The sequence below is a fragment of the Myiozetetes cayanensis genome, unplaced genomic scaffold, assembly GCF_022539395.1.
Source record: "Myiozetetes cayanensis isolate MyiCay16 unplaced genomic scaffold, myiCay2020 scf10, whole genome shotgun sequence".
NCBI lineage: Eukaryota > Metazoa > Chordata > Aves > Passeriformes > Tyrannidae > Myiozetetes > Myiozetetes cayanensis.
In genome coordinates this window covers 27,672,902-27,695,821 of record NW_026086605.1, presented here as the reverse complement: position 1 = coordinate 27,695,821, position 22,920 = coordinate 27,672,902, and the positions used below count along the sequence as shown (strand labels likewise).

The 22,920-nt window shown below is 43.2% G+C and overlaps 2 protein-coding genes and 1 non-coding gene across 3 annotated transcripts in view; 1 reads left to right on the top strand and 2 right to left on the bottom strand.

Annotated features, from left to right (window-relative positions):
* Positions 1–50: 50 nt before the first annotated feature.
* Positions 51–19,489, bottom strand: TIMM23B (translocase of inner mitochondrial membrane 23 homolog B). Its single transcript, XM_050340226.1, has 7 exons — positions 19,321–19,489; positions 18,809–18,867; positions 15,583–15,676; positions 15,256–15,340; positions 12,992–13,050; positions 10,772–10,882; positions 51–3,006 (listed from the first exon to the last, which is right to left on the bottom strand). Exons 1-7 carry the CDS (start codon positions 19,415–19,417, stop codon positions 2,891–2,893), a joined length of 621 nt encoding a protein of 206 aa, XP_050196183.1. The 5' UTR covers positions 19,418–19,489; the 3' UTR covers positions 51–2,890.
* LOC126634921 (small nucleolar RNA SNORA74) lies at positions 13,603–13,805 on the bottom strand. The gene has a single exon (XR_007627466.1). It is a non-coding gene; the product is annotated as a small nucleolar RNA SNORA74 (small nucleolar RNA).
* Positions 19,490–19,599: 110 nt separating the features above from the next.
* The window catches only part of PARG (poly(ADP-ribose) glycohydrolase), a 62,763-nt gene continuing 59,442 nt past the window's right edge, over positions 19,600–22,920 (top strand). The window contains exons 1-2 of the mRNA XM_050340056.1: positions 19,600–19,871; positions 22,575–22,641. Coding sequence (XP_050196013.1) covers positions 19,742–19,871; positions 22,575–22,641 — 197 coding nt within the window. The 5' untranslated portion in view covers positions 19,600–19,741. The remainder of the gene's footprint in view (positions 19,872–22,574; positions 22,642–22,920) is intronic.

Sequence of the window (22,920 nt, the reverse complement as noted above, 5' to 3'; positions counted from 1 at the left end):
CACCAGCACAGTCCAACGCTCACAGAGGACACAAAGCTCCACTTAAAACATACCAGTTTCCTATCCAGAATTTATTAAGGACAGGAGTAACCTTCTGTTAAAGCATAAAAAAGGATTTTCCCCTTTTTCAGTCATAGGAAACACAGGCTATGAACACTGGATCATTTTTCTCCCCTAACATATGTTTGCTTCCTGTTTTCAAAAGCAGCTTCTTCTTCTTGCTTCGGGGAAGCTGGAGGTTTCTACCATGACCAGTAGAAATTTGTTGATTTTTCAACAAATTCCCCCAATCATAAGAGAAGTCACCTGCTGACAGGGAACGGTCCCAGTGGTTTGCCTTTCTGTTCCAAAGACTAGGCAAACCCAGCCTCACAAGATCCAAAAACCTTTCATTACACCCATTGTCCCAGGCTCCCTCACTTGCTGCTCCAGCACGGAAAGCTGCCTTGGATCTCTCAGCAAAGCCGGATGCCAGACTGGCACCAAAACCTTGCTCATCAAGACAACCCCAGTTCTCCCATGCTCGCGTTTATGTAATGCTGCATGGGAGGGCTGTAACTTGCTTGCCAAATCCTGTTTGCAACTTGATTTTACTTCCTTTTATTCCTACTGAACTTGCGTATGCTTTTGATATATTGTTTGTTTGCCATTAAACTGTGAACACAGTATGTCGTGACACAGAGTATCATAAACATGCTTCTGGATTCCATACACACAGTTCACCTCCCTCACTGCTGCCTCCCTGCTGGTTGTGTTTCATAGCTCAAACTATCACTCCGTACACCAACAAAGTATGAACCAAAGTTTTTAACAGCTGTAACACAGCCATTTCAGAGCATGCACTCAGCTCTGCCCCTGAGGTAAGCAATTCCAAGAGATCTGAGGGTATTGCAGACCAGGTAACACACTCAGTTGTTCACGAGTCAGCCTAGCCTTAAGGTTGTGCTAACTCTGAACTTGAACAGGCTTACTCCTACATTATCTCTAGTGCACCTAAAGGAGGAAAGACATTTGTTAAGCTTCAGAGTTTCCCTATTTAATTAGGGCAGAAAGCTCCTGGGTCATATTTTAGTCCCGAAAAAGTCTCTAGAAAACCTAAAAGATACATTGCAAAGTTCCTGATTTAAAAAGCAACCGTCACCCAACATCGGCCCCCAAAGCAGCTCTCAATCCTTTATCCATCATGGCCAAGAGCACTGGAACTTAAGTCCAATTAATGGTGGCCAAGAAACGTGGGGGAGGAACTCACTGATGCCAACGGGGAGGGAAGAAGCTCAGAAGAAGAGCACACGGTTTCCTGACGTCCCACATGGCAGTGCTGCCAGTGCCCACGTCACCCTTGTGCAGCCTCCGAGCAGGGGACAGTTTCTTTGGTGGTAGATCCCTCAAAAAATGCCCGCTGGAAAGTGTAGCTCTCTACCCACAACACTAATAAGCAGCCCACTGAAGACTGTGAAACGTAAGGCTTAATAAAAACAGGCATTGCTGACATAAATCATCTAATGTGACCTGGTATCCAAGCAAAGCTGATTGAGTTCAGCTGTGAGGGCTCGTTAGCTGGAGCTCTATAAAAAGCTGGTCTTGGTGGTCATTTCCTCCTAAGGAGGCTTCTTAGCAAAAGCTGTGTTTCTTTTTGGAGGAAGGTAAGAGATAGTGCCTTCCTGATACTGCCTTTTTGTTGCTTTTATTTTGTCAGGTGCAATGTAGTTATCAAGAACTGTTTCAGCAGGGAGACCTCAAAGTAGACTCTTGTTTAGCTTAAAGTTGTCTGCTAAGCAGTAAATTTCCTGTTTTTCCCTGGTCCTGCCTTCGCACTGTCTTCAGACCTGTTTAATAATTTACCTGTTTAATTCTTTAAACATTGAAGGAATGAGCTGTTACACAGTAACTCTAATTACTGAACTAATTAACATCTTATTGTTTAATTTATGCACAAATGATGCTTGGTACATGGTTTAATTTTAACACTAGAAAAGGTGTAGGTTCATCACAGTCTTCATTCTGCCAAAACCTTACAAATGGTATTTCAGGCAAAAAGCTTTGTGCTAATTAAAAGTCCTGCAATGAGAGGCGTTTTTATACTGTTGGTTTTTAACTGTTGGCTAAATGAGTTCTGAGATACTGGAGCACCCAAATGTTTTGATAATCCACTGGTAGCTGTTCTGCAACAGCAACTGTACCTCATCCATAAACAAGCAGTTCCTTATTTATTAGAGCAAATAAGGGCGTGCAGTCAAGCCTCACCATAATCACACATCAGGAGACCATCAGCCTGCTATTCCACTTCCCCTCATGCACTGACTCCCCCAGGATTTTATCACGTTGGTCCTTCAAAATAAATCCATAAATAAGTCACTGGATGCAGCTCATTTTTGTCTTACCAGTAGTAGGAACAGCAAAGGATAGAAATGGCATTGAGTAAGTACCACCCTTTTTATTAATGATGATGTCCCTTTTTATAGCTTGCCTTGTGCTGTCAGAGTAACAAGCCTTGCCCTATGCCAGTTGCCAGGTGCTGTGTGCTGAGGCTGCAGGGAATGCTCTATGGATACAGGCTTTATTACAGGGCCGTCGCTGCCGTGCCCCAACAAACCTGGCAGCGGGACTCGAGCAGGCCTTGTGGCTCTGGCCCAGGGCTGGCTGGTGAGCGTGCCAGGGAGACTGTCTTGGTGGCCACTCTGTTCACTTGCAAGTCCAACAAATATTGCTGCCTCTCCAGCAACTGGCTGGTGGGAAGAAAAGGGCCAGTCCAGCTACACGGTGTCAAGAGGTTCCTCCCAGCACAGCTTCCTTCAGCTTCACACTAATTGTAAATAAAATAGGAAGGGGCACCAGATATATCTCACAACTGATTTGATTGGTGACTATGCAGGCGTGTCCTCTGCCCTGCTCACAGGGACTGCCGGGCCAGGGAGCCCTTCATGTGCTCCCAGTTGTTGTACAGAGCGTAGAGGCCGGTCAGCGTCAGACCCGCGATCCCACCTCGTGCTATCGCACGCATTCCCCCTGAAACAGAAAAAAGAGTAAAGCTCATTGAACTCACATCTGAGGAAATGGTCAGTTAACAGCACTTCCAAGTTAGCAGCAATAAATCCAGAGGCATTTTAATGCAACAGGGTTTCTTTTTTGAGTAACTTTCCAGAAAGCATCCTTGTGCTAATTCTACCTTCCTGTCAAACCTGCTGCCAGGCTCAAGGTCATTCCTGGTCCTGACACTAATTCTGCTGTAGTGGCTTCCTCTCAAACTGTGTTAGCACTACTGCCTCGTGGAACCACTACAGAGCGCTGGAAGCAAAGATGGCTTTTCTCAAGTCCTACTTAATCTATTCCATCTGCCCTTAACACCATTGTTTACAGTTAGGTATGATCTCTTCCTTTTAGGTTTTCAGAGGAGGAATATGCTTTTCAGTTATGGTAACTAGCTCTGGCTGGAAAGAGAAAGAGCAAGAGTGAACACAACAACAGCTGATGTGGACATGACCTTGGGCTCCAGAGATTCATGAGGGCCATTGTGCAGAACCCATCACTGCTTTTGTGTCTTTGGAATTTTAAAACCATTCGACAGAAAAATAAAAAGTAGATGAAAGGGATTAATTGCAAGAATTTACTAGGGTGTACATTGAACAACTTTTTATTAATATTCAAAATTATCACAATAGCGAAAATTGTCACACAGGTGATTAAGGTTTGTGAGCACCTTAGTGTAAGGTAAAAGAGAGGGCAAGTTTGGCTAGTACCTGGGTGGAGCTGGGAGTCAGATGGCACCCCAACTCCATTCCATCCATGCAATGCTAGGGTGTACAGTGGCAGAAGTAGAGACTTCTGATGCTTTTACTAAACAACAAAATGCTTCTATTCCTCAGTAGTAGGAAATGCCTCAGTAGAGCTCCCAGAATGCACCATAAACACACAGGAACAGCTGAGAGTATGACCCTCAATGCTAGGAAAACTTCACTGAGGTTGATTCTGCAATGTTTATCATTGCAGCTGAAGCAAGCTAGATAACATGTACAGTGTATAGAACAAGGCCAGTTCCTGCTGACAGCAAGATAAAACCTGTCTGCTTTACTGGTGAAACTGGCAGTGCAATTCAGGTTCCTCAAACCTGAAAGCAAATCCATCTCGGTAATCAGAGAGATTTTTTTTTTTCTCTATGATGGGTCATAAAGTTGTCTCACAGAATTGTTTTCAGGCTTGTATTGGGGTACAAAGCTGTTGGTGTCAGTTAGACTGAGACTGTGTTCCCTGTGTTGCACGGTTAAACGGATTTCATTGGAGTTGTTAAACTTGATACTAGGAGCCATGTCTAGCCATAGTTTCTAAAAAATTCATTCCCAGATGTGACCATTTGAGAGCTTTTTGGTGTATAAGCCTAACTGAGTTCACCACCCTAACTGCTGAGAATTCAACAGCTCTAAGAAAAGCCTTACTGAGTATTCCCTATGTGCCTAAATCAGCATTTAGGAAAGCAAATGTAGACTTCTGCGTTTGCTAATTGATCCTGAATTTGTTGCACAAAAAAGCTTTTCATATGAAGGGGTTGCAGCTGGGTACACAAAACTAACCAAGTGCAAGCAGGGTCTGGCAAAAAGCCACAGGTGAAATTTAAAGGACACTTTGTGCAAAACAAGTATTTGAGATAATCTGTAAAAATACTGACTCCTCGTTTCTGCTGGGAAAAATGAACAAAACATTGGAGCCTGATTTTCTGTTGTTCTTATCAGGAATCAACTGATCACAGCAGAAACCCCCAAAGGGGGCTCACAAGCATTAGGGTGTACAGGGAAATGCCCAGAGTGTGGAACATCCCCACGGAACACAATGCAGACAGAGCTCTGGCTGTTCCCAGAGGTTCTTCCCTCAGCCCCCAAGTTCAATTCTTCTCCTCTCCTCTTAAAATCCTATTCTTCCTATGGAAGAACAGGTAATTGAAAGCTGATCAAGCCTGGTTCCAGATTTGATGAAGTCAGGATTGTACAAGAAAGGTATCATCTTTACTTTGGATAGCTGAGCCACTTGGTAGCATCATGTGGACTCAAGGCACAGTTCTACTAAGAGGTAATACTTCTAACACAACAAATGTTGGTATTTCCATGTGCTGAGGCCAGCCAGGTAAGGATGGCAGCTCTGAACCCACTTAAAAGTGTCAACCACAGGGCCTAAAGGTGTCTGTAGGCTCACAGACAACTTGGGGACATTGCTGAAGGTGTTTTTGTGAACAGGAACTAAAATTGGGCATTACTGAGAGAGAAAATATCCAAGAAAACATGCAAGAAATGTTTCTTACCAGGTCCCCTAAGCTTCTGCTACAAAATATTAACAGTAATTTTTTTTTTTTTTTGTAGCAGCTGCTCCTGGTTTCTGAACTATCCATGGTAAATACAAAAAAAGGGAAAGAGAAAACTTTCCCTAAATGGTCAGATTTGCATTTGGGTAAATATGTGTAGGTCTGTGGCAGACTTCAAACAGTAATGCACTGTAGAATGCAGCCCTGTTGCTGGGCAGGAAATGTTGGGCTCTTTGAGAAAATTAACTTGTTAACAAAAATAAAAAAGAAATTCTCCACTCCCGTCCCAGCTGTGTTTGCATGATAGAACACATTCCCACCCCTCCTCTGCAATCTCTCTCTGCAAGCCTCTGATACCAAGTCTGCCCCGACAAACCCTGCTCAAACATCACTGCGAGCCTCTAATCTTGCACGTCCCAGTAAGATAAAGGTTCCGGCTGACAGACACTTCTGGAAGCAGGTATTTTGAGATCAGGCACCTTGCACATAGTTGAGGACTGCTAGGGGTTTCCAGAGACACATCTGATGCTCTCTACATGGGAGTTTCGTTCTCTGGCTTGAGCTGCTGCACCTTTTCACCATAAAGTATTTGTCTCTGTTCTGTGCACTTGCAGTAGGTTCCAGTGATACATCGTGCCATGACACACACCCTGCATTCCAGTGCAGCTGTGCCATGACATGCAGCATTCCAGTAGCACAGCTCTGCATTAGAAAATAGGAACAGTTTCCTCCTCCTACTCCATGGTGTTCATTTTATGAAATCTTTTAAGTGTGGGCAAAGTCTGTGGATACAGAAATTACTGAGAAAATTTATAAACGTATACTGGGAAGCAAGATACATTCCAAAAATGCATGTTCCATTTTTCTATTGCTGCAGCCAAGGCACTATTGTGGTTAAAATACAGAAACAACAAAGCTTGAAACAGGGAACATTTCCTGTAGTTACTGTGCTATGAAGGCTAAATTAGAAAAACAGCAGGAATTTGCAATTTAATTTACAAGTTTAGAAGTATTAGAGCTGTTGAAATTACTTTGCAAACGTGATTAAAATTCCTGTCTTCTCACTGAGTGAAAGCAGCAGCACCTGACTGACAGGAAGGCTACTTCAGCTGCTTTAAATGGCATCTGCAAATCCCTGCAGCAATGAGCCCTTAGCTCACTGTTCCTGCCTAGGAGAGCTGGGCAGCACTGAAGGCAGCACTGCTCTGTGGCCACACATACTCTTAGACATCAGTCCTCAAGTAACTAAGAAAGCCTCAACAAGCTGTCATGCTGCTTTTACTTTGCCCTTATCTCTTCCTTCTTTCAGATCTGAAACAAAAATCCTTTCACTAAACATCACTTGACTGATAATCCTATGGACCTGTTCTGCTGAAAGAGGTTTTAAGAGGTTCTTAATTTCTAAAATGCCTGACAGTCCTGAACTTCAATGTTCAGAAGCAAATCCTTTACTTGCTTTTCTCCAAATAATGCAGAAAAGTAAGATATCCCAGTCCACATCTGTAGTAGTCCCCCAAAAGCTCCTCTTTCCCTCTCCCCATGCAACAGGAACAAAAAACCAATCCTGTCTGGCCAAAAGAAAAACCCCAAGGGGAAGAGGCTTTTTATAGCTCAAGAAGTAGTCAGCTAACACAACCGCCCTGAACTACTCACTGAATGTCACAGGACTGATCTTGAGCTCCAGCCAGACTTTACTGCTGGCAATAAAACGTTTAGCCCTTCTTAATTCATAACGTATTGACTTTTCAGGGTCGTGTTCTGAGGTCTTAAAATGACAACTACTACCTTCAGCTGTCGCTAGCATGCAGCTCCCTTCTTTTCAGACACACCACTTTATGTACCAAATCACATAACATCTACTGGGCAAAAGGCATGAGATGCTGTGCTTAGTATCGGGTTCCTACTGCACTAAAGTAACTAAACAAAGTAATGCAGTTTTTCCAAAGCACTACTTTACTTTTGTTCTTGTTACCCCTAACCTTGCCGGGGGGGGGAAGGAAGGGGATAATTATCTAAGAAAAAGAACATCTACAACCTGTGTAACCCTCGGATAAGAGGTAAAGGTTAGTTAACTTTTCTGCTTACTGAAGTCTCTGTCAGGAATTTCAGTGAGAAATTAATGGCTGTCACACTGGGTCAGACCAAAGTCCCACCTAGCTCAGTATCTTTTTCCTGAGTGATCAATCCTGCGTGCTTGAGGAGTGCAAGATCCTCAGCCAGCTGTACTTTTATGACAGGATGACTGGAACCATGTGCATTTTCATGGTGGGAGGGAATAACAGTGACATAGTGCACAGTGACAATCACCTTTTTCTTACTTATAGTTACTAGTAAAATTATGAGGAAATGAAAGATGAATGGTTTAGAAAAGAGGTTGAAAACATGTGCAAGGAGGCTAACCATTTGTTTAAGATGTGCTTGTGCTTCGTAATATTTATCAGAAAAAAACCTGGCATGACATATATTAATTTCTGCCTTTTCTTGAAACTGAATATAAGATAAGTATCTTATTAAATGGAAAAAATATCCTTATGGACTTAGGATATCAGACTCTCTTTTAGCAAAACTCAAACTGAATTGGCTGAGTCACAGTAACATTTTTATTACATAGGCCACTGACAGAGGAACACAAAGGGTTTTATTTTGTCTGTCACTCAAACTGAATGTTCTGGGTAGAAGTTAAGTGAGCTCAGAAAGCAGCTCCCCTAAAGTTGTAAGTCTGGTGAAACAAGTTAATACTGTACTCTTGTTACTACATTTGGGCTAAAATCTAATAAGTAATACTGGTATTGAATTTAATTTCAAATAAATGTTAAAGCTAGAGATTACTTTGGTCAGAGCAATCAACCACTATGATGTTTCAAAACTGCTTAAATCAGTTTTAACACTCAAACTCAATTCAGTGTCTGTTAACCTGAACCATACAGTGTGGGCAGATGGATTCCAGCTAGCACGGGATTTATAACGGGGATTTAACTGCTTTAGTCACCTGCAATGGGGAACTTTCAGTGACTACTGCCACTTCCAGGGAACATGGGGGGGTGGGGCTGAACTGCCACAGTCTGTCCTAATTTGCAGACTTTTCAATCCTCTTTTATCTTCTCACACACAGCCTGTATGTCAAGTAGCCTTGCACAGAACTGCTCACAACCCAATGGCTTTAGAACGTACACGTTCTGTTTGACTCCTGGCATTTTGGTAATGATTAACACTTCTACAAGGACGAATTGTGAAAACTGGGACCACTTTGGGGCAACAAATCTCAGCCTTCAAAAAGTCTTCCCACTATTTTTTTTTCCTGTTCACTCATCTAATGCTTAATCATTTAAAAGTTCACTCTAGGCTTTGCCATGTACATAGGAGGATTTTTCAGTGCAGCAGGGCTGCTGATGTGATTCTTCCATCGGTGCTGTGTTTAAATATGAAATCATAATAAAAGACCTGCCATATGTTACAGGTTTCCTCTTAAGTATGTTCATGCTCTCTTTACAAAGCAGGAATGATGGAAGTGGGAGATGTGTTTGCACAGCACTGCCTCCAACTCTATATCCACACTTTGTGAATTACAGAACAGCCTTGATTTGCAACGGCAACACAACATGGCATTCCATGTAACACAGGAAATGATTACAATCTTGATATGTCACAGATGGGAGCTGATGACTTGCATGGTTTAAATATTCAAGCTTTTTAGGTGAATATATAAACTGATGCTGAGGAAAGGCAGAACTTAGAAGTTTTACCACACAGATTAGAAAGGGCATTCTGGCATAAGGTAACAGGAGAGGCAGCATGGGAGAAGCAGCAAGAGGGACAGTGCATGAAAAGAAAAAAAAAAAAAAAAGATTGGAACTAAGTGCTTGAAACAGATGTGAATATAATCTTTTTCTCTTTGAGAACTAATCCTTGATCTTTGAGGTCACACTTCCTGCATAGGGTGAGAAATTTATTTCTTTTGAGTTTCTCTGCACGATGGTTCATATGCATGGCACATACCTGAAATACAACACTGTAATGAATACAGATTTACTGACTGCACTTGCCTTTATCAGTGCTACTGTTAGCTCAGTAGATCTTATGTTACAAAACAAAAAGCCCCACTGTGCCCTGGTAGGAGAAACTTCAGTAGTGTCAGATGACTGCGTGTGACTGGGGGAGTGGCTGTGGCTGCACTGTGCCAAAACAAGATCACACATAATGCCACCTCTGTACTTCTGAAAGGTAGGGGGGAAAGTTCTGCTGGAGAGAAAGATGGCAGTTCTCCTTATTGACCTCCTACAGAAAATGTTAGACCTCTACACTGTTACCCTATCCCGCTGTTGTTGGTAATCTGTCATATCGCTCGTGAAACCCCAAGGAAGTAATTGATGACAAGAGAGCTGTGTGCCCTTGCAGAGTTAAGAGCACAAGCTGGTATTTATGAAGGCTGTTTGAGCCAACTGTTTTTGGTTTCAGTTAGCCTAGGCCAACAGGAAAATAAGACTGTTCAAACTGTTTTGCCCCATGTATAAAGCTGGACTTAGGAATGCTTTCGAGACACTGAGGCTCAGTTAGATATGCAAGAGTACATAGGTTAATTCTAAAATTATCTCCTCAGTAAAATGCAGGTGACTCATATAGACAAACCTTTATTGAGTTACTTAAGGCTTTTTTCCATGTAGTAATATCAATCTGTGGTACCCAGCAGTCCTCTAAAAAAGATGACACCTGCAATGGCCAAGCTTGGAACACGTGTTGACAGGCATTTTGCTGATGAAGCTCAGACTCTCTTCTGCAAACAATTCAGGATGCATCAGCAAACTAACCTTAAAGCCACGCTGTTCTCAAATGATGTTTTTTGTTGGTTTTCACCACTATGCAAAGACCAGAGTCCTACCACAGGACTACAGTTTCACCAACAGCTAAGTAATAACTTCACAAATACATCAGTTTCAATGTGTGTAGGGTTTTGTGCAGCTCCAGGTGCTCCTATCCTGTGAATCACCTGTAGAAAGTTTCATGTTCATGCAGTCATGCTCTATGTTCTGTGTATTCCATCCCTGCCCCCAATCACTTTTCCTGCACTCATGGACTTGGGAAACAATTAGTTTTATTCCTGCTGTTGCTGAAAAACATGGCTAAGAATGAGGTGTGTATGTATTTTATACGACCTTACTATAAACCTGAGTAAATACTTGAGTGTTTCTTCAGTATATAGGTATAACAGTCATAATTTGGCTCTCATGATTATTGCCAGTCCTGTACAAGTTGGAAAGAATCAAATTTAATTCAGTTGGATTTTTTTTTTTTTTTAAAGTGCAAGTTCTCCTTAAGCAGTCTTAGTTGTGTGAAAAAACACTATGTGGGTTAGGGGACTTTGAGCTAATAGCCCTTTTTACACTGTCAATTTTCAGAGCAGGACAGTATTTAGCAAAAGTAATGAGGAGCCTAACAACTAGGACAAAGCACAGGAGGAGGAAAGGGAGAAACACTTTGCTACTGTACCAGTGCTTTTGTATAGCATTCCTGTCAAGGTTCCAGCAGCTATGGTGTTCAGGTCATCTTCTGCACCTCGTGTTTTTTCAATGATGACTCCAAATGCACTGTAAAGTAGAGCTGCGGGAAAAAAAGATTAAAAAACTCCAGTTAAAACCCCCATTGCCTGAGGCACAAGGCTTAGAATCCAGGCTTGGTTGTAGCTATTTAGACTATGCTTCTGAAGCACAGATTTTCTGCTTATTTAAAGAGGTGGAACCTTCTGAAAAATCTCATCTTTGGTGGATTTTTTTCCCAGAGCTCTTTCTATTTTATAGATATTTATATTACTATTAGATTGCTTGGGATTTGAAGTTTACAGCTGCTTCTTCTCTGCCTGTGCATGAAAACTTTATCCCTAGAGCACACTTTGCTCTGGGACAACTTTAGACAACTAGAAAGAAAAATACATGGGCTTTTCAGTATGGATGCATCTATCATCTGTGCACTTTGAAGGGAAAAGGCTCCCCCATCATCACTCCTCATCTACTTCATGCTTGAAATGAAATATGTTAAAAACCCCACTTGTATTTCACACTAACAATTTGAAATTTTTACTTCTGCTAAAAACATGTAAATCATTCCTGAGCAACAACAATAATGCTGAAGGGTTGAACAGCAGCATCTTCCTCCTTTCAGCACAGGTGATGGTATTTTAGCTTGTCTTAGCAGCAAGCAGTATTAAGAGTGAGGGGAAGGAAAAGCTGAATTCAACATAATTTTTTAAAGCAGATGTTGCTCCTGTTCAGGAACAGAATGACAAAAACTGTCAGTAGTGACAAAAAGAATCTTTGAGGTACAGAAATGCTGCACAAACAAAATCAAAAGCAAAAATAATTCAGCTCCTTTGAAAGGAACTTCTCTGATAGCTAGGACAAGACAGAGCTATACCAAATCCCCAAACACAAAGTTCAGCTCAACTCTCATTTTGGAGGCTATTAACCATTTGTTACTGGAATGCACAAACATTTTCTTGAGTAATCTTTCTTCAAACACAGCTGAAAAAACATGTTAATGTGTCACCTGAACTGGAACCTTGAACTGCAGCGTGTCTGCATCTCAGTTTTCAGACATGTTTTGATTAGATTTGGAACAAAAAACAAGAAAAAAAATAACCAACAAAAAAAGGCAAAATAAAATCATTAGGCAATCAATGCATCTCTTATGAAAAAAGTGACACTTTTGCTGTAGTTCAGAAACCTATCTCTAACTGTGGCTTCTCTACTATGCCTCTAAAGCCAACGTCTGATTTGAATAGGACCTAATCTACCCTTTAGAAATAAGACTGAAACCAAATGTAATAAATGCAACTCAGCCTATGCTTTGATGCATTTCTCAAAATTCAAACATATGTAGGGTTATAACATGATGTAATCTAATTTAACATTGCTAACCTTCATTACAATGTTGTAGGGCAATGTGTTCCATCACTATTCTTCAGAATAATTTCACCAGTTTTAGATTTCTCCTTCCAAAGGAGGAGACAAAGAGCTTGTATTCCCCTAGGGCATTAGTTATTTCACTGGCTTTCATGAAATCTTCTCCAGTTTTTCTAAGGCAACTGATTGATTTTATTTCACAGCCTGTTCCCCACCCAAACCCCAGTTCACAGAAGTCTCTTTTTCATACATCAGACTACTGATCATTTTCTTTTCTCTTTTTTCCTAACCCATCATTAAAGGATAAATCTTTGTAGTCACTGTCACTTTTCTACTTCAGATAAATATTTTGTTGACTCTTTAAATGGAAACAAACATCAGGCAGTTGATCACATGACCACCAAGTCTTTCTGTAGGTTAGTAAAGTTACTTCAGAAGTATTAAATTATATTTTTTGCTTTAAGTTATGAATTAACTGTAATTTATTAACAAATAAGCATTATCTATAATTTCTAGTGATTTCTTTTACTCTATAGCTAGAGTTCTTGTTTGTAATACAGCAAAAACTTTGGGATTCAATTAAAGGCTTTTGGTTACTTATGCTTCAAACCCTATTTTAGCCTTTAATTTCATTTTTGAGGCCTACTGAAATGTCCCCATGTCCCAAAGAAAAAAACCTTCATTTTTTTCCCCACAATGGATTTAATAATGAAAATTTAGAGAACACTTCTGTTTAGAGGATACACAAATACACTTTCCCAACAATTACATCTTTAAATTGTTTTCCCTACAAAAGAATTACTTTACTTACCCAGTGATCCCAGAGTGTTAGCCCATAATGCTCCTTGCCTTGTCACCATATTTAGAATTCTATAAAGGAGTTAAAAAGGTATGAAAATGTTTAGTGCTCTGTGTTTACATCAAGGCAGTGTTTGACATCACGTCTTCTGTGTTTACATGACACATTTGGTTAATAAAACTGGAATAATGAACTGAAAGCTCTTCAAAACAAAACATTAAGGAAAACCCCACAGCTTGGTAATACATAATCTCTACCGTGGATAGTGTGCAGGCAATCCTGAAAGCAAATATTCAGTACTGTCGGATCTTAAGAAAATCTTTACCTCTTTTCAGGGCAAACTTAACCCTCACCAAGACTCAAAACTCTTTCCCTTCAAATAACTTTCTAGCCCTAGGTGTTCCTTACGTGGTGACTACACACAGTTACTAGAGAGACTGGTGCACTTATGCTGAGGTGACTGGGCAAAAGACCTCCATGTGCCAGGGACTGTGGGGATGCCTGAGCAAGTGGTGTGGGACTAAAAACAAGTCTGAACTAAAGCAAGTCAGGAAGAAGAGAGGCAATCCTTTGCAATTCCATTTGTAGCACCCAGAGGAGGTGAAGATCCCTGGGTATGTCTGCATGTATGCTCCCAGACTAGCACTACAGAGGGAAAGGAAACCTCTAGCGCGCTCTCAGGGAAGCACAGTGACATTTCTTTTTGGCCTCAGCTGTCTCCAGAACAGGGACAACAGCAGCCAGAAGAAATGACTGATCTTTATCTCCCAGCAGTGTAACACTGTCACAGGCACAGTATTGCTCTGGACAGCTGACTACCACTGGAACTTGGTTTATCATTTAAAGCAGTGAAAGAGTCACATGTTATGTCCTTTCAGATTTAACTTTCTACTTTTTCCCCCTTTTCTTATAATATTCATTAGGACATAGGTCATTACTGAATATGATTAGGCAATGAACTAAACAATAATGGAGAACTTCGTTTTGAAACGAGCAAAAAAATCCAAGAGGTTAGGGTGCTGACAACCCCTCCTTAATTACAACCCCCACTTCTTAACTTTACATCAATTTTGAACTGATGAGAAAATTGATAATTTTCATAACCGTGACACATTGAGATATTTGATTCAAATTCATAAAATAATAACATCTGTGTACATTTAGGATAAATTTGGAGGAAACCTAGGCAAGTCTCTTCCCTGCATCTGGTAAGGAAGACACAGAACTTACTGCACTATTTGAAGGTGATGACCTTCAGAGGGCCTTTCCCTTGCAGGGCCTGGATAACAGCAGGGTGTGCACTGACTGCCACCTCCTGGCCTCAATCCACCAAAGTTTGTGCTTAACAACACGGTTTTGTCCACCTCTGCTCATTCCAAATACATAAAACACAATTCTGTTCATCTAGACAAGAGCTGTAATTATAGTGGTGAATATTTTGATAAAGAGGTTGAATACAGAAATAGAATTTAAAATGGGGCAGAACCAGTATAAACTATACCAGGAAATATTAAGTTTCTCCTCTAAAATTCCCTTGTTACAGAGTATTCTGGGAGTGAAAATTGTTTTCCCCTAGTTATTCCACTTCTCTGATTTCCTATGGCTCCTTCACTTAGGTTTTCTTATAGCTGTGTCTAAACTACCATTAATTCTAGAAGAACCATCCTTTTGAAAAAATGTTCCTGTTTTTTACTGTGTTCTGTCAAACAACCAGGTAAGGTGAAATCATGGCAATGCCATGGGTGTTCATGGATGCCATAATCCAGAACAACTTCCACCTTGCAACACTTGCTGAGCAGCACACACCAATGTCATCCCTAATGCAAATCCAGGCAGGACCAGCTTCTGCATTTTAATCTTCTCCTGGTTTTGAAAAGCTTGGGAAAGAAGGGAGGCTTGCTACCAGAAAAACAACAGCAAAAAATAGCTCAAAGCAAACTCTGCTGCCTCTGGGAGTATTTCAACATATAAAAACACTGTTTTGCCTTTGAAGTAGATTTTTAGTAAACATCAAAGTAGTAATTTATTCTCAAGTATTTAAGGTAAGTCAGAGGACACCACCAACTGTGACTAAATGAAAAGCAAAAAGCTTGAACTGAACATCATTATAATGAAAAACATTTGATAATTTGTTGAAGACAAATGCTGATAGCCATTTGTCCCCACTAAAGAAAAAAAAAAGGCATTTATTTTTGCAGTACATTCATATCTGATCTTGCACAGGCTGGAGGAAACAACTCTGTCACTGAGGTGAACTTTTGAGATGGAACACTTACTGTACGTTTCTAGGTTTTGACCACGGCATGTTCTGTGTCTCCTTCAAGCCAAGCCTCAAACCATTCAGTGCACCAAACGCTGCCCCTGGTTGGCACAATATCAGTTATTACTTTTTGAGAAGAAAAAGGAACAAAAAACCCCTGAAACAATACTAGAAACAAATACTGAGAGTAGACTTCAGTGTACAGACTGAAGTCAAATATCTGTTCATGTTAGGACTAGAACAAGCAATGCCTTGCAGGACAAGACATTTACCATCCTATCAATTCCTGTCGTGCACAGGTGTTACCAGGACAGCTGGGAAAAAGGAAAACACAACCACCTACCTGTCATACAACATCCTCCAATGGTAAAAAAGGCCAGCTCAAATCTGCCTCGAGTTTTGCTGGCTCCTGTGGGCAAGATAAACTCATCTGTGTCCTGGGGGAAAACAAGAACAAATGACTGTTGTATTTTCCACGTGTACCTGTTTCAAAATGCAGGCCATACTAATCTTTTTTCTTTAATTCATGCAATGAACTAAAGATGGGTATGAGTGTTTCTGGAAAATTCTTGCCTATGCTAGCACAGAGAGGGAACACAGTATGTGCATACTTTATTAAGCATGAAAAGGGACTTTAAAGAGATAAACTGAGAGCTTTTTTTTTTTCCCCTAGCTCTCTTAATTTTTAGAAATTATATCAGTCAGCCAAGGAACTCATACTGTGTGGATTGTTGGTTGTTTTTGTTTTTAATGACTATTTGCTTAATTATTTATTACATCTTCCAGCAGGCAAAACAAGCCCTCCAAAAGCCTTCCTGTTGTCTGAGTATGCAGCACTGTTTCCTCACTGAGCAACCTAAATTGATGCAATAATGCCTTAATTAAGGTTTTCCACTACTCTGACACTAAAGAAAAACTGCCTTTGTGCCAAAAGAAGTATTTCCATGCACTGAAATAAGTGCCCTGTTTTGAAGAGGTGAAAAAAGGAGTGCACTCAAAATTAATGATCAGGTATGAAATATGTGAGTAGTCAGTAGTTTTTTACTTGTGCATCTTACAGGGACAGACTTGTGCTCTTGTGCATGGTCTAAGAAGCTGTAGAGGAACGGCCTCGAGAAACCAGCACGTGTATAGAGACTAAGGTGGGCCAAAGAAGTTGTTCAAGTAGACATGAACAGGATGCATGTGTGTTGATGAGGTGCTAAAGCAGGAAGATCTCTTTTATGCTTCTGTGCTTTCCAGCCACAGTATTACTCACCCCCTCTGTACCTGACACATGACTGCAACAACTGCAAGCTCAAGGAACTGCATTCTAAGGGGTTTTATTGGCCCATACTTGACAATAAATAAATGTGGATGGCAATACAGGAGAAATATACAGCTTCTGAAATGGTGAATACTGTATCAATAAACTGATTCTGTAATAGGGTTTCCATCTTCCTTCTAACTAGACTGTTGAAGAAGCTCAATGCATACACTAGTCAGCAGTTTCTAACAATTTTCACTACGGCCCCAAATGTCAAGATGAGCCAATCTTTGTCTGTTTGTAACATTTAAGTTTCTGTAAGAACCAGCCAAGGAGGCCCATCCTCTGGGCTTCTGCCAACAGCATTATAAAATGCTATTTTATAATGCATGTTACCTGCTGAAGGCAACAAAGCATTGCAGGAAACACCTTGTTCTGTGCCTGCATTAATGGACCAACCCAGAAAGTGGGTTTTAAATAATGAGTACCACTGTCTCATTTGTTATTATGGGAAGGCCAGAATCAAAATGTAAGGTTCTCAACAATAAGGTTTTCCTCTGCATTTGGAAAGCAAACAGATGGTCTTTGTACACAGGAGACTCTCTCTCCTCTTTTCTTCACAGAAACCCCAAAATGAAAGGCTAATAATTTAAGTTCTTGTATTCTAAAATATTAGCTATTTCTTTTTCCTTGAATATTTAGAATCCCAGGGACCTGTGGAGACTACTTGGTGCAACCCCCACTGTTAAAAGTAGGGTCAGGTAGTGCTGGGCACTCAGTCACTCCCAGGTCTTGTGCTTCTCTGAGGATGGAGACCCCACAGCTTGTCTGGGCAACCTGTTCAGGTAAAAACCCCAAAACTTTCTCACATTTAAATGGAATTCCCTTTTTATTTCAATGCACTTTCCTTTTATTTCAATACCCTAGTGCTAAACATAGGGGCAGTGAAGTGTTACAACACAGACTGTAGCACTGTAGCCTATGTGTTACATCAAGAGCTATTTTTAGAACTGTATTTTTAGTACTGATGACAACACCTTTTAGTTTAAAGCAAATTTCTCTTCTATTTTTAAAATCTCTCGGTATATACACAGGCTTTGTTCTACAGCCTCTGCTATAGCACTTTTAACACCAACATGTTCTCAGACAAACTGTACTAAGGAAACAAGACAACTTTAGAGAGTGTTTTGGGGAGAGGTCTAAACAATCACTTAGCCTTTTTCTGACCACTCAACAACAGCAGGCCCCAGGAGTGAACACACAAACAGAGGCACATCCCCTGTTTTCGGCCATTATGGGAATGTTACACTGTTATCTGGGCTACAACAGCTTCTAATGAAAGAGAAACATAATAGACAGCCCCCAGAACTGCATTCAGAGCTTGCAGTTACAGAAGAAACAGAGCACCAGAAGAAACAAGGCACACAGATAAGCAGACCCCATGCAACTGTGCTAATTCTACAAAATTTAATGTTCTCAGATACTACGAGCCACACATACAGAAAAATATTATCTAAATAAAATCATTAAGACATGCATCCTAATTGGCTTAACTGAAACATTTTCAGCTACAGTTAATATTGCTGAAAACGGAGAACATTACTGGTATTCAAGTTTTTTTTTCCTTATGGTGCCATCATTTTATATTAACTAACGTTAAGCTGTGTAAGTGTGCCACAGCTGTGTGATGTGACAGCCACGTTATTCTGTAAAACAAAAGGGGAAGTTTCCCTTCGTGATGGTCCCCCTTCAGCTGGGAAATGACATAAGGGAAGTGGTGTGACATTTGCTGCTGCTGCTGTGATGGCAAACCCTGTTGTCAGGTCTGGGGTTTGGCTGAACACCTCTGTAAAGTTCAGAACTCCACAGGGTTCTGAAGACCAATCCCTGATTCATCAGAATTCTCACCGTTGTGATGATGATCAGAGAACTCACAGTTCAGAAAACTAATCCACGAGTAGAGAGATTTTGGCTGCTGTTACTGATTGAGGGGGCTGAGGGGAGGGTGTGACCAATGCCAGGACTGCCGTGAGGGTGCTTTGGGTGTGCCAGGCTCGGGGCAGGCAGGGACACCTCCTCTCCTCCCCAGCAGCAGGCTTGGACTGACACAGCAACCTTACCAATCCTCTGCATTCTCGCTGATTGTCTCTTATACTGCAAGCTTTTATTAGGTACAATACTCAAAAATGCCTTCTTTCCACTGTTCACCCCTCGATACCCCAGCACACCCTGCACAGCGCTGCAGGAGATTTGGGACGTTCACGCGTGGCTGTGCGAACACTGGGATCGAGTTCTACGCGATAAAAACAAACCCTCTCCTCACCTGTACTAGATACTTGGGGTCCAAGTTTAAATACGGTGACAAAGGGCTCATTCCAGTCACTGAAAGGAAAAAAAATAAATGAACAGAGCACTTTAGCACCACCTTCCCCAATAACAATCCACGTCCCGAGAGGCGAGGGGGGCGCGCCTCGTGCGCGGAAGCAGCGAAGATTCCGCCGTGAAGTTGCACAACTCGTTCAAAGGCGGCCCCGGCCCCTCAGGAAGCGGAACGGGAGCTCGGGGATGGGGGGGAGCGGGGCGGTGTATCGTGACCAGCGCCTGTCGCGACACGCGGCACGGCCAGGGCCTGCCCCTCCGCCCCCATCCCGCAGGGACACGGTCCCCCGCTGCCAGCAGGGACACGATCCCCGGCTGCCCGCGGGCAGGACGGTCGATCCCCGTCCCGCCGGTGGATCCCCCGGATCGGCCCCGCTCCGGCCGCCGGGCCCTGCCGCGCTGCCGCTGCGCGGACGCTGCCCCCCGCCCCGCCCCGCCGGCCGGCCCGGTACTCACGCGGCACCCCGGCGAGGTCGGCGTGCGAGTACCCGAGGCCGCCGGCGCCGAAGAGGCCGCCGAGCCCGGTGCCCTTGGAGTTCCCGCCGCCCTCCATGGCGGCCGCCCCGCCGCCCGCACGGCCCGCACCGCCCGGCAGCGCCGCAAAGCGCCGCAAAGCGCCGCCGGCCCGCGCTGCTTTGCGGGTCACCATGGCGACGGGGTGAGGCGCGCCCGCCGCCATCTTGCCGCGCTCCGCGGACGCGGCTCGTTCCCGATCCCAGTCCCGATCCCGCTCCCATTCCCGCTCCCGCCGCGCCTCGGGAACGGCCCGGCGTGCGGGGCGGAGGATGCGGACGGGCCGAGCCGCTGCCGCAGCGACGCGCCGTCCCCGGGGGGCGGGTGCCGGCCGGCCCCGGCGGGCAGGGCGGCCCCGCCGAGGATGAGCGCGGGCTGCGGGCGGGAACGGCCGCGCAAGAGAGCCCGGACCGGCCCCGGCAGCCCCGGCGGAGCCGCGGAACAGCCGCAGGACGGGCCCGGGGGCAGCCCCCACACCGCCGTGGGGAGCAAAGGTTGGTTTGTGCGGGCCCCGGCGCGGCGGGACGGGGCTCCCCTGGGTCCGAGCGGCCCCCGCCCCTTGTGCCGCCCGGCGTGGCCGTGCGGGGACGGGGACGGGCCCCTCTGTGCCGCCTGTGCCTGTGCGCGGAGCGTCCCTGGAGCTGCCCTTCCTTGGGGCTGGAATTCTCTCTCGCTCCGGTCCTCTCGCCCGCTGGTCAGTGCGCGCTGCTCCCCCTCGGAGCCGGCGCTGGGCGCAGGAGCTTTGGCTTGGGTTTGTGCCTGACTCTTTGCGAACTTGCACTGATGGTGGCGACCATCCCGCAGAGGTGCGAGCCGCCAAAGGAACGTGTCCTGCAGGAGAGAGGGCGAATGCTGGCTGCAGGGAAAACGGCTCTGGGCGGGGGTTGTGCCGGGCTGTCCCAGGGAGAGCCGAGGGCAGTGACAGGAGCCCACACGGGCTGTGCCTGCTCCTCCTGCCGCCTCCCAGAGCTGCCCAGAAGAGTTCCCACGTGGCTTCCTTAGTTTTGTTTCTTATTTGGAGCCAACGCTGTCAGAATAAAATTGTAAGGCACGATAAAGTGCCTCTTTCAGGAATAGAGAGGAATGCAGGGAAGGGGAAGAAGACCCCAAACAGATTTGCTGTTTTCTGCAGCTGATGAGTTAAACCTCAGTGACCGGCAGTTAAGAGGCAACTTTGAGCGGGTAGTAGTTTGTAGGCGTGGGCTCCTACAGAGTTGGAAATTAGGTTGTTTTTCTCAGAGGTAGACTGTGGGGAGTGGTTTGTTGTATAGGAATGATCTGGGAAATCTTGAGTGGAAATTCAGACACCATGTAAAAAATTACAGCAAGGTCTAGTTCTGTTGTTTACCCTGAAAGTAAGTTTGTGTTGTCTTTTTGTTGCCTTTTGTTTTCACCACTTTTTCTGTAGCAAAAAGCGATGCTGGCAGTGTGAAAGTGATGTGTGTTACGTGGTCACTCAGTTGTTAAAGTTCAGGCCAAAGCCATTTCATTTTGATGCTGCTGCCATAATTTCTGCTTATTGTGCTGTGAATAAGTATTTCTTCCTCAACACAAGTTTATACCTCAGGAGTTAGTCAGCTGCCTTTGAAGAGGTTTATTTGTCCCATGTTTTCATACATCTCTTCAGGTTGGCTGGTTTTTTTCTGGCTGCTGCTTTTCCTTTACCTATGGGCAATTTGAGTTAATGCTTCAAATGTAGGAAGGTGAAATTTGGTAATCAGAACGACTAATAGGCTTCAATTTAGTGAATCTTTAGAAGTAAAAATATTATAGTTCATAAAATCTCTGTCTAATTTTGTCTGAGTGTGGTGAGGCTGAGCGTTTGTTGTCACATTGATTATGGCACAGGTATCCTTGTGCTTGTAACCTGCACACAGCTTGGCACTGCTCCCTGGTCACCCAGTCACATAATGGCAATTTTGCACTATTATTTGTGCCATTAGAGAGGAACTTAAAACCGTTTAAACAGTTTCTGGAGGTTACTTTTCATTCTGGAAATTCTTACGTCCTCTGATGGTGATATTTGATAACCAGCTGTGGGAAAGCGTTTATGAAACAATGTCTCCCAAGTTACCCATGGCTTACCCTGCCTTTGATACAAGTTACACAAGCTCCATTTGCAGAAAAATCCCGTAGTGACTGTTAAATCAGAAGAGCCAAATCTGTTCTACTGGTTTTTAAGTTCTGCAAAACTGTTGTTACAATAAGGGCACTGCAGATGTTTTACCTACCCAGTTGAAAGCAGCACTTTCACACTTTGCACAGTCAGCAGTAGCAGGTAGGTACTCCCTCTTGGCAAATGGAAAGCAAGGAAATGGAAGCTAGTTGCCACATTTGCAGAGTTACCTTTAAAAAAACCCAACGAAACACTACTAGAAACTCATTATGCTAATGAAGACTACTTCCCAGTTGTTAAATAACTGCTTTGAGTTTTTTCTCCCTAATCCTCCCCCACCGGTTTCTGCATAATTAGTTCAATTGAAAGCTTGTCTGAGTGACAAAAATACACAAATAAAACTGGAACTGTGTTGTTGGTAGTAAATCTGAAAAAATTTTGTCCTTTGTTTTGTTGCTGGTTTTGGGTAGCAAGCATTGAAAAGCTTTTCAAACTGTTTATGAATGGAGGGGAAAAGAAAACGTCCTTTTCTGAGCACTCGTCACCTTCCAGCGTGTGCTATGGTTATATTAAGCCTTATGTTTCCCAGGATGCTGCATACAAATAAGGTTCTTGGGTGGGTCCTCTAGGAGGTCTAGTTGTTCATTCTTTGTTTGTTTTAAGCTATGTCATGTTGCCTCTTTGTTCCAAAATTCAGCAGAAGGTTTTGGGACTTGGTGTGGTGGTGATTAAAGGTAATGATGAGGGCTAGAAAGTTCAGATTACCACCCCCTCCCTTTTTTTTTGTCTAGACACTCACTGTATATTCTTAACCTTTTAATGATATTAAAAGAACGATGTTGGATGAAAAAAAACACAAAAAAACCACCACACACCAAGCCTGGAATTTATAAAGATTATTACAAAAGTGACAGTAGATTAAATACTGCCGGTGTCCACATCCTCCCTACAGTAGAGATGCTAATGAAGACTTAACTGAGGTGTTTTTTTCTTCATGCAGTACAAGTGACCTTATTCATATGCAATGGTGTTGCACTTTTATCATGTTCCATGTAGTAACCAGTGAACTGTGGTTTTTCAGTTTGCAAACAGCAGACAATTACCAGTTGGCTGGAGAATAAAGGACCCAAGACAACGGAGTCCAGAAGGTAAAATGCAGAGCTTACCTGTTCAAAAGTTGTGTTCTGTGAGTGGGCCTGGGGGGAGATAAAGGTGCAAGTTGCCCACATAGCTGGATCAGTAGAGGCAGCCGCAGTTCTGCTGCTTTCCTTACCTTGGCACATCCTCTTGAGTTACTAACTGAAAGACTTTCACTACAAAAAGCTAACTAGTCCCCCATCCCTCTCCTCTGAACCCCCAATCCCAAACTTCTTCCTGACAGAGATTCCTGAAGCATCACTGTTCAGGTGAAAAAATATGGCTGTTCC

Coding starts and splice junctions, on each gene's coding strand:
- TIMM23B (XM_050340226.1), bottom strand. CDS start 19,417: ATGGAGGGCGGCGGGAACTCCAAGGGCACCGGGCTCGGCGGCCTCTTC. Junction 13,051..15,255: donor TCAAAACCTAGAAACGTACA/GTAAGTGTTCCA, acceptor ACTCCTTTATAG/AATTCTAAATATGGTGACAA. Junction 3,007..10,771: donor AATGCTATACAAAAGCACTG/GTACAGTAGCAA, acceptor TTTCTGTTTCAG/GGGGAATGCGTGCGATAGCA.